Source organism: Bos taurus, chromosome 16, assembly GCF_002263795.3.
Source record: "Bos taurus isolate L1 Dominette 01449 registration number 42190680 breed Hereford chromosome 16, ARS-UCD2.0, whole genome shotgun sequence".
Taxonomy (NCBI): domain Eukaryota; kingdom Metazoa; phylum Chordata; class Mammalia; order Artiodactyla; family Bovidae; genus Bos; species Bos taurus.
The window spans coordinates 28,079,354-28,091,598 of NC_037343.1; the positions used below are offsets into that span (position 1 = coordinate 28,079,354).

Genomic DNA, 12,245 nt, shown 5'->3' on the forward strand with positions numbered 1-12,245 from the left:
TTTCATTGTTATTTTAGTGGTGACTCATATACAACCAGCAAACTGTGATCATTTGAGGATTGTTTATAGAATGATAGAAAGCGAAACAAATCAAAGAAGCTTGGAGGAAATACATAATACAGGGAGAAGAAAACTTCAACAATCACCACCACAAAACTATCATTAAATGACTGAACAGTAACAGAAGAAACAGTTCACATTTAGAGAATAAAAAAAATGGAGCACTTGCATAAAAATAGTTTTGAAAATTTAATTATATAATAGCAGAAGTGAAGCTTAAGAGAACAGTTGAAAGGTAAAGTTGAAGAAATTTTCCTGAAAAAAAAAAAAGAAAAAAATAGAGATAAAATACAGAGAAACAACAAGAAAAGGGATCCATAGACAACAAAATAAGATGGTAGAAATAAATCCCCAAAATGTCTGTAATCACAGTAAATACAAATGGACTAAACTTTTTCTTTTTAAATGTCAAATTGAATTTAAAAAACGTACGGTGTGAAAGCATCCTAAAATGCAAAAGGATAACAACAGATAAAAAATCAAAAAAATAAAAGTTATACCTTCTATTTCAAGGTATATGGAACAGTTGTAATGCTGTGCCATTTAAGACCATAAATCTTGTTTAAAAAATTATCAATATACATTACATACTCTTTAATTACATTAGAACTTATTTATAAGAGTTTAACTAGAAACCATTTGGAAATGAAACATAATATCTGAAAAAACAAATACTTTTCTAAATAACTAGTTGGTGAAAGGAGGACCTCTAAAGGAAATTAGGAAAAAAATCTTAGAACTGAATATAGTAATAGAAAGAAGAAAAGAAGAATTGAAGGGAGCTTAAACTACTGCATTAGTAACTATGTCACACATATAAAACTTGTGTGTTTAGGGAGAAACTTATAGTCATTAAACTGTGTATTAAAAGACAAAAAGGGCTAAAAAAATTAATGAGTTAACAATCTAAGTAGTTAGGGGTGAGAATGTAGAACAGAATAAATCCTAAGAAGGCAGAAGGAAGAAGATAAAGATTATCAGAAATTAACATAATAGATATCAAAGATAAAGAAAAACCAGCAAAAGCACAAGTTGTCAATAAACTGACAATCATTTGATAAGATCAACCAGGAGAAAGAAAGGGAAGTCACACATAGACAGGGTTGTGACACTGCACAACCCCAGGAAGCACCATTCACGATGTGTTCTCTCCTGAAACACAGATGTGCTGCCTTCTGAAACCCAGATCAGGGGAGAGTAGGGTGAGTGACGCACCACGCAGTAGTGTCATACAGTGGCTTTGTAACTAATACAAATCAGAAAAGGGACCTAAGTACAGATCTGAATTAAAAGGATAAGAGTAAATGAACTGTTTTGTGATAATAAGTTGAAAGCTTACACAAAATATAAAAATTTTAAGAAAAATATAAATATATAAGATAGTCTCAATCAATAATAGAAATATGAGCTTTCTTTTACCACTTAAATTGTTGAATTAGTAGCAGTGAATCACCACCACTCCCATTCCTCTTTCTCTTACCACCACAGACCACACACATCAGGTCCAGAGAAATTGAGTTTTTGAGTTTCTAGAAGAGTGAATCCTATCATATATAACTTATTCTACAGAACAGAAAAAGAGAAAGTAGCCTCTAACTCAGTTTTTGAGGGAAGTTTGTATAATCCTACAAATAAGTTTCATGCATGACCGCAGAAGCAAAAAAATCCTAAATAAAATATTAACCTACCAATTAAAGCAAGGTATATTAATGGATGATACATCAAGATCAAATTGTGTAGTTTATTTCAGAAATGCAAGTTTCAATGTTAGAAAATCTATCAATACCAATTAAAAGATGAAAGAGAAAGATTTGATAAAATTTAGTATCTGTTAATGATAAAAACTCTTAGGAAACCACTTGATTAAGGGCATTTACCAAAAACCAAGAGCAATAACATATTTTGAATGATCAAGTGTTAAAAGCATTCCTTTTAAATTCAGAGGAGTGACAGGAATGCTTGCTCTGTTGCCATTTCTATTCAACATTCTATCATAGGTCCTAAGGAAGGAAAAGAAAAAAGACAAAGAAAGAAAGCTGTAAGGTTTGAAAGATCAGAAACTGCAATTATTCATAGATTGTCTACAAATAAAATACAAAATAATTTACAAAATTTTATAATAAGTGAATTTATTAGCAAGGCTGCAAGATTAAAATCAGTATTTATAAGTGTATTGCTTTTCTGTGGTCCAGCAATAGATCAAAAATGTAATTAAACCATAACTATCATTCATAATAATAATGAAAAATAAAGTACCTAAAAAATTCTTTTAAAAATGATGTGTTTGCATGAGAAGATACTCAACATCACTAAATATTACAGACATGTAGATCAAACCTACAATGACGTATCACCTCACACCAGTCAGAATGGTCATCATCAAAGTCTGCAAACAATAAATGCTGGAGAAGGTGTGGAGAAAAGGGAACCTTCTTGCTCTATTGCTGGGAATGTAAATTGATATAGCCAATATGGAGAACAGTATGGAGGTTCCTTAAAAAACTAGAAATAGAACTACCATATGACCCAACAATCCCACTGCTGGACATTTACCCTGAGGAAACCATAATTCAAAAAGACACATGTTCCTCAGTGTTCATTGCAGCATTATTTACAATAGCCAGGACATAAAAGCAATCTAAATGCCCATCAACAGATGAATGGATAAAGAAGATTTGGTACATATATACAGTGGGGTATCAGTCATAAAAAGAAATGAAATGGGTCATTTGTTGATGTGGATGGACCTAGAGTCTTTCATATGAAATGAAATAAGTCAGAAGGAGAAAAACAAATATATATTAACACATATATATGGAATCTACAAAAATGGTACAGATGTACCTGTCTGCAGGGCAAGAATAGAGACACAGATGTAGAGAATGGACCTGTGGACATGGGAGGAAGGGACAAATTGGGAGAGTAGTATTAGCATGTATACTACATGTATAAACAGATAGCTAGTGGGAAGCTGCTGTATAGCACAGAGAGCTCAGCTTGGGGCTCTGTGACGACCTAGAGGGGTAGGCTTTCGGGGTGGGAAGGAGAGGGGTGTGTGTGTGTGTGTGTGCTAAGTCACTTCAGTCGTGTCTGACTCTGTGTGACCCCAAGGACTGTAGCCTACAAGGCTCCTCTGTCCATGGTATTCTCTAGGCATGAATACTGGAGTGGGTTGCCATGCCCTCCTCCAGGGGAATCTTCCCAGGGATCTCACCCGCATTTCTTAAGTCTCTTGTGTTAGCAGGATGTAGCTCATTTACTTTGTTACACAACAGAAACTAACACAACGTTGTAAAACAGTTATACTCTAATAAAAAATATATTTGACCTTTATAAGTAAAATTACAGAATTTAATTGAGAGTGCAACAGAATGTATATAGAAAATCAAAGGACCAAGAATATGTAAGCACTTTCTTTGGAAAAAGACAATTTGGGAAAATTTGGGAAAAAGACAATTTAAAGCTATCAAAACTATAGTAAATAAAGTAGTGTGATATAGAAATGAGGATAAACAAATAAAAATAAAGAACCAGGAATGAATAATTGTACACACATTTTGATTGATGACAGACTTGCTGGTACAGATCAGTGAGGGAGAGGATGGGGTGTTCAGTAATGCTGTTGTAATGATCACAAGGGCTTCCCTGGTGACTCAGATGGTAAAGCATCTGCCCGCAACGCGGGAGACCTGGGTTCGATCACATATCCTTATCAGGAGGGTACAGAAATTGCATTTGTCCTCATCCCACAAATCAGTTATAAGACTTGTGAAAGGCAAAACCGTAAGGCTGTTAGGAAAATTTATGAGAATTTTGTTATCACTGTGGAGTAAGGAAATATTTCTTAATTAAGACAAATCATACACAGATAAATTAGACTATTTTAAAGTTAAGAACTTCTATTTGTCAAGAGTTCAAAGATAAGTCCAAAGTGGAAGATACTTTTAATACATATAAAATGACCAAAGATTACCACCCAAAATGTGAAAATAACTCCTCGGTATGGCTAAGAAAATGGTAAACAATTCAGGAAGAAAAAAAAAAGAACAAAGGATATGGAAAAGTTATGGGGATAGTCATTATAATGACAAGGCAACTGTTCAAGGTGTTTATAAACCGAATCAGTTCAGTTCAGTTCAGTTCAGTAGCTCAGTCGTATCTGACTCTTTGCGACCCCATGGACCGCAGTACGCCAGGCCTCTCTGTCCATCACCAACTCCTGGAGTTTACTCAAACTCATGTCCATTGAGTCAGTGATGCCATCCAACCATCTCATCCTCTGTCATCCCCTTCTCCTCATGCCCTCAATCTTTACCAGCATCAGGGTTTTTTCCTGTGAGTCAGTTCTTCGTATCAGGTGGCCAAAGTATTGGAATTTCAGTTTCAACATCAGTCCTTTCAATGAATATTCAGGACTGATTTCCTGTAGGACGGACTGGTTGGATCTCCTTGCTGTCCAAACTGAATGGCACTCACAAAGTCCTCAAAGAAAAACGAGTTAGGAATACCTAATAAAGTTATCCATCCATAAACAGGTTCAAAGAAATGCTTTATTGTCTTTGAAGAGAAGTATTACCATATTATTCAAGTGATCAAGTATTTTTGTTGAATATACCTAACAATGGTCTCTTTTCTACTGAGAAGTATATGTTTGAATTTTCTCTGCTTTGCAAAAGTATGGTATGTAGCTGTAGGTATTGTAGGCAGTCATTTTGGATTCTGTTCTTATGAATACATTTTCCCAACATTTACAAAGTAAACAGCTAAAGCAATGTGAAAAGATTTTGGCTTTAATCCTGATATAGGTTGTTGGTGATGGTTGCTGTAGTTTTGTTTTTTTTTTTTTTATAAAGGAGGGTAATTGTGTAAGGATTGAATTTCAGAAAACTATTCTGACCTCACCCTGCCACCAACTTCATTGGGTAACATTTCTTTTTTCTTGTTGCTTTTTGATTATTGTCATCCATCATTGTATTTATCTTTAATAATAAAGTATAAAATTTCAGATAAATATTTATGTGTGTCATATCAGAGGCACAGGAAATGGGTAACATTTCTTTATCATTTAAAATAAAATTAGATGAAGATTCTTAAGTCCCTTTCAGCTTTAAAATTTCAGTAATATCAGTTAGACCTATTTAGTATTTAACCAGACTCTCCATGTTTCAGATCTGCTTTCCAAAGTGCCTATCAAAAATTGTTTGACAGGATAGATATTTTGTTGCACTGTAAAGTACAGAAGAAAGATTTAAAATTTAAGTTATAGAGAATATTAACTATAGTATCTTATTTTCTTTGTCATGTTAGAGTTTTAAAACATGAAGAAGCAAAGTATTATCAAGATGTTCTACCATCAGGGAACCGACCAGCAGGAAAGGAGACACTGAAACATAAAACGTTTGGAACAATGTCTGTACCCTTGAAGTCAGAGAAAGCAGAAGAAATTTATCAAGATTACACTCCAGGCATGTTGACTTTTATTTGCTTTTGTGGAGATGGAAAGAAGTTTTCATAGTATTAAATTATATAAATATATATAAAATATATTGAAATGGTACAAGGTTTGGTACTTTACTAATTTCATTAATCATAGAAATTAAAAGAAATACAGAGCTTACCTTTAAAGGGAACACTAAACATAATAATAAAAATAACAACAATAATATCACTGTTACCACCAACAATATCTGGCATTTCTATAGCAATTTACATTGCTCTGTCATGCATATCATCTTATTTTGTATGTGTGTGAGATAACCCTAAAAGGAGGGGGTCAGCATTTCCTTAAATCCCTAGTGCCTTCTAGCTTTGTTGTGACCCCTCTTTGTTCCTCTTGTCAACCAGCGTCTTGATTGTTCCCTCCACATACCTCCATTTTTTTGTTTGTTTGTTTGTTTGTTTACCTTCTTCCAATCCCAAATTCTACCATTTCCAAAATTTACTTTTTTTTTAAAACCACAGCTTTCTTTTCTGTCCAGCTTTGTTCTCCATTCTTCACTTCTTCCTGGAGCAGTCACTCTGTGACCAGTAACTTCAACTCCATTTTCCCATTTCTTTCCTCTGTACCTGAATTGGCAAAATGTAAACTCTAATCAACAGTTAGAAGCAACAGTTAGAACCCTGTACGGAACAACTGATTGGTTCAGGTTTGAAAAAGGAGTACAACAGGGCTGTCTGCTGTCACCCTGTTTGTTTAACCTATAAGCTGAGCACATCATGAGAAATGCTGGGCTGGGTGAGTTACAAACTGGAATAGGCGGGAGAAACAGTAACAACCTCAGATATGCGGATGATACCGCTCTAATGGCTGAAAGCGAGGAGGAACCTCAAGAGCCTCTTAATGAGGGTGAAGGAAGAGAGCAAAAACGTTGGCATAAACGAAATATTTAAAAAAACTAAGATCATGGCAACCAGCCCCATTACTTCATGGCAAATAGAAGGGGAAAATGTGGAAGTAGCGACACATTTGCTCTTCTTGGGCTCTAAAATCACTGGGGATCGTGACTGCAGCCGTGAAATCAGAAGACAGTTGCTTCTTGTCAGGAAAGCTATGACAAACCTACACAGTGTGTTGAAAAGCAGAGACATTACTCTACCAACAAAGGTCCATATAGTCAAGACTATGGTCCTCCCAGTGGTCACGTAGGGTTGTGAGAGTTGGACTGTAAAGAAGGCAGAACGCCAAAGACTGATGCCTTTGAACTGTGCAGCTGGAGAAGATTCCCAAAAGCCCCTTGGACAGCACGGAGATCAAACCAGTCAATCTTAAGGGAAATCAACCCTGAATACTTGTTGAAAGGACTGATGCTGAAGCTGAAGCTCCAGTATTTTGGTCATCTGATGTGAACAGCCCACTCATTGGAAAAGTCCCTGATGCTGGGAAGGATTGAGGGCAGAAGGAGAAGAGGGCATCAGAGGATGATATGGCTGGATGGCATCACTGATGCAGTGGACATGAACTTGGGCAAACCTTGGGCGATGGTGAGGGGCAGGGAGGCCTGGCATGCTGCAGTCCATGGGGTTGCAAAGAGTAGGACACAGCTGGGTGATTGAACAACAAAAGCAAATTCCACAATGTAATTGTCAATTTTCCTTGGTTACCAACTTGGTAAGCCTATTTTGCAGAGCACTTACATAATCACATTGATTGGTTCTTTTTCCAATTTCATGGTCTCCAGTATCAGTGAGGCACTCAGTTCTGCCTTTTGTTGTTTTATGTCTCTCTTTAGCTCTCCTTTCTATTACATACAACATCTGTTTAAGCTGTTGCAATTTAACCATGAGTCTGAATTACTTGATTATGCCTCTACTTTATAAAAACCAGGCAAGAGTACTGGAGTGGGGTGCCATCGCCTTCTCCGAAAATTGAAGAGAGAGGTAATCAAATGGAAACTTGTCTGACTCGCAGCTCCCCAGTCTCACCTGCAGTATTTGTCTCAAGGAATAATTGTGCCTTCTCTCTTTAAGGTTATTCCTACCACCTCTGTTTGGAGCTCCTTTTCTGCCATGTCCTCAGGAACTTGGGGTCCGTCTATTATCTTCTCTCTCATCTTCCTTTCTATTGGCTTTTTTCTGTCAGCACATAAATATGCTACAAGCTTAAGGCTTACCTGTGTTAAACAAAAATGTCTGTCTCGTCAAAGCTATGGTTTTTCCACTGGTGTGTACCGATGTGAGAGTTGGACCATAACGAAGGCTGAGTGCCGAAGAATTGATGCTTTCGAAATGTGGTGCTGGAAAAGGCTCTTTAGGGTCCCTTGGACTGCAAGGAGATCAAACCAGTCAGTCTAAAGGAAATCTACCCTGAATATTCATTGGAAGGACTGATGCTGAGGCTGAAGCTCCAGTACTTTGTCCACCTGCTGCGAAGAGCTAGCTCATTGGAAAAGACCCTGATACTGGGAAAGATTGAAGGCAGGAGGAGAAAGAGATGACAGAGGATGAGATGGTTGGATGGCATCACTGCCTCAATGGACATGAGTCTGTGAAAACTCCAGAAGATAGTGAAAGACAGAAAAAGTTGGTGTGCTGCAGTCCATGGGGTCGCAGAGTCAGACATGACTTAGCAACTAACCAACACAAGGAATAAATTTACCCAAGAAGATGAAATACCTGTACACTGAAAACTGTAGGACACTGATGATAGAAACTGAAGAAGATGCAAATTAATGGAAAGATAATCTCTGGTTGTGGATTAGAAGAATTAATATTGTTAAAATGTCCATACTAACTGAAGCAATTTACAGATTTAATGCAAACCCTATTAAAATTCCAATGACATTTTTCACAGAAATAGAAAAAACAATCCTAAAATTTGTATGGAGCCGCATCAGATCAGATCAGATACATAGTAGACCTCAAATAGCTAAAGCAATCTTGAGAGTGAAGAATGAAGCAGAAATAAGATAATGCATAAATGGCCAATAATTTGACAAAATAGCCAAGAATATTCAATGTGGAAAGGACAGTCTCTTTAATAAATAGTGTTGGGGAAACTGGATAGCCAATTTTCAAAGAGTAAAACTATAGACATCTATTATTCAATACACAAAAATTAACAGAAAATGGTCTAAAGACTTGAAAATAATGTTGTTGTTGTTGCAGAACATAATATCTGAAAGCAATAAAACTAGGAGGAGACCGGTGTAAAACTCTTTGACATTGGTCTTGGTGACAGTTTTCATGAATTTGACACCAAAAGCAAAGACAACAAAAGTAAAAATAAACAAGTGGGACTACATAAAACCAGTTTCTGCACACCAAAGGAAACTATCAAGAAAATGAAAGGACATTCTACCAAATGGTAGCAAATAATCATATATCTGATAACTTGCAAATAATATATCTGATGAGAGGTTAATATCCAAAATATATAATGAGCTCATGCAACTCAATAGCAAAAAAACAAGCAACCTGATTAAACTATGCGCAGAAGATGTGAATAGACATTTTTTCAAAGAAGAAATACAGATGGCCAACAGGTACATAAAAAGGGGCTCAGCATCACTAATCAGAGAAATGCAAATCAAAATCACAAAGAGAGAATCGTCACACCTGTCAGAATGGCTGTTATAAAAAAGACAAGAAATAAGAGTGTTTGCAAGGATGTGGAGAAAAGGGAACCCTTGTGTACTGTTTGTGGGAATGTAAATTAGTATAACCACTTTGGAAAACTTGAGGAAAACAGTTTTCCTCAAACTAAGAATAGAATTACCATATGATCCAGCAATTACACTTCTTGATTTTTATCTGAAGGATATGAAAACTCTAACTTGATATATGCACCCCCCATGTTCATTGCTGGAGAAGCAATGAACATGTTCATCCTGGAAAAGGCAATGGCACCCCACTCCAGTACTCTTGCCTGGAAAATCCCATGGATGGAGGAGCCCAGTAGGCTGCAGTCCATGGGGTCGCTAAGAGTCGGAGACGACTGAGCGACTTCACTTTCACTTTCATGTTCATCGCAACATTATTTTCTGTAGTATAGACATGAAAACAACCTAAGTGTCTATTGATGGATGAATTGATCAAGAAAATGTGACACAAAAACTGGGATATTAGCCATAAAAAAGGAAATCTTGTCGTTTAGGGCAGCATAGATGGACTTCACAGCATTATGTAAGTGAGATAAGTCAGACAGAAAGACAAAAACTGTGTGGGCTCACTTATATATGGGGAAAAAAACCCAAACTCATGGATGGAGAGAACAGATGGATGGTTGCCAGAGGCAGAGGATGGGGGATGGGCAAAATGGGTGAAAGTGTTCAAAGGGAACAGACTTTCAGTCATAAATAATGCATAGGCATGTACAGACAGCCCCCAACTTAAGGATGGTTCAACTTAAAATTTTCCGATTTTATAATGGAAAATTGGTGCATATCCAGTCTTTGGATTTTGATCTTTTCCTGGGCTAGCAAAATGTAGTACAATATTCTTTTATAATGCTGGGCAGCAGCAGCGAGACACAGCTCCCAGTCAACCACACAGCCATGAAGGTAAGCAACCAACACATTTATAACCATACTGTACCCATACAGCCATTCTGTTTTTCACTCTCAAAACAGTATTCAATAAATTACATAAATTATTCACATTTATTTTAAAATAAGCTTTTTGTTAGATGATTTTGCCCAACTGTTGGCTAATGTAAATGTTCTGGGCACTCCAAGGTAGGCTAAGATAAGCTATGATGTTTGGTAGCTTAGGTGTGTTAAATGCATTTTCAACTTAACAATACTTTCAACTTTCTGTGGGTTTACCTGGACATTTTGCCATCATAAATGGAAGATCTGTCATTTACAACATTACTATTATTAACAATAGTAACCACTGTTAATAAGAGTAAATTTTAAAACTTCTCATGTAAAGAAAAAAATTTGTAACTATGTGTGGTGATGGATGGTAACTAGAATTACTACGGTGATTATTTTGCAATTATACAAATACTGAGACACTATGTTATACACCTGAAACTAATGTTATTTGTCAATTATACCTCTATAAAAAGAGGAAGATGTGGTCTAAAGTATCAAATGACACTGGTAAGTCTAGTAAAAGAAGGGAAGACAATGTCCATTGACTTTATTGACCTGAATAATATGTTCACTTGAATATTGTTTTAGTGGAGTTCCAAAGCCAGACTGGAATGGATTAAAAAGTGCATAGTAGATGAAGAAATAGAATAGAGACTATATGCAACTCTTTCCATTATTTTGACTGTGAAGAAAGGCAATTAACAGATTGAGAAGCTGCTTGGATATGAAAAAGAAAAAAAAGAATGGTTAATAGTGTAGGCATGAGGGGATATGTCTAACAAAAGGTGGAAATGATTGGTTTTGGGAGGAGGAGAAACAGACATCTCCTCTATTAGTAAGAGGGCAGAAGGAAAGCATTAGTAATAGACGTGTGTTGCTTGGCTTATTTGGCAATGACTATTTGAAGGTATTCCCATCTGACGCCTTTATGTTCCTTGGAAGTGTTGTCATGAGTTTAGTTGAAATTGGGAGATTGGAGCTCTCCAGGGAGCATGGAGAAAGTCTGAAATAGCTGTTGAAAAGCCCGAAGAGTAAGTTAACCAGAAAAATAACTGTGCAGATGTACACACAGAGGGCACATAGAGTTGGGTTCATCCAGCTCTGGTGTTTTGCCATATAGGAGAGACCAAAAGAAAGGGAAAGTTTAGGATATTGACAAGAGTTTTGTTGAAAGATAGCCTTGGCTGGATAAGGAGAAAAGTGAAAAAAAAAATAGAAGGTTGATGGATTGTAAAAAAGTAATGGAACAGTGAACTAGAGGTACTGAGGAGGTCAAAGAATGGTGATGTTGGGAGTAATAAGCAAGCTGGAAGGATAAAGGCCAGTGATGGCAAGCTTTAGGATATAGTCTTGATAGTGGTAAGTTGAAGTGGACAAACTTCAACTAAGATATGAGAGGTTGTTTAGAAATGGGGAGATAGGAGCATGATGTCAGACAGGTCTTAATTCACGAACAGTAAATTTTCTAGGGGGCTTCCCATGTGGTGCAGTGGTGAAGAATCCATCTCTAGTGCAGAAGATGTAAGAGACATGAGTTCGATCCATTGGTCAGGGAAGATCCCCTGGAGGAGGAAATGGTAACCCACTCCAGTATTCTTGCCTGAAAAGTCCCATGGACAGAGGAGCCTGGTGAGCTACAGTCCATGGTGTCACAAAGAGCAGGACACGACTGAGCACACCTCTAGAATCTTCAGTTTTTCTAGAGTTCTTCCCTAGAAAACTCTAAAAAAATCTTCTAGAATGATGACAGATTTAATATGGAGTAAGTAAGCCCTCCCTGGAGCCAGGGTTCCAGATTAATTGGGTGACCAGACAATTGGTGAATGTCAATGAAAAATGGAAGAATATGATATAACAAAAAGGCATGAGCTTCAGAGGAGTAGGATTTTTTTTTTTTTTAAAGGGCAAGTTGTAATGATTTGGCAGTGGTGAATGAGGAGTAAGGAGGAAAACAAGCCACTTTCTAATCTTGAGGTATATGAGGTAATGGTGTATAAACAGCCACTACTTGAGGAGGTTGCATGTTAATTCAGTGTTAGAGAATAACAAAACTAGAGTAGGTTGCCATTCCCTTCTCCAGGGGATCTTCCCTACCCAGGGATTGAACCCAGGTCTCCTGTACCGCAGGTAGATTCTTTTACCATCTGA

At 36.8% G+C, this 12,245-nt stretch overlaps 1 protein-coding gene across 1 annotated transcript in view; it reads left to right on the forward strand.

Annotated features, from left to right (window-relative positions):
- Positions 1–12,245, forward strand: part of DNAH14 (dynein axonemal heavy chain 14) — a 377,701-nt gene that overhangs the window by 14,256 nt on the left and 351,200 nt on the right. The window contains exon 3 of the mRNA XM_059875675.1: positions 5,368–5,529. Within this exon, the coding sequence (XP_059731658.1) occupies positions 5,368–5,529 (162 nt within the window). The remainder of the gene's footprint in view (positions 1–5,367; positions 5,530–12,245) is intronic.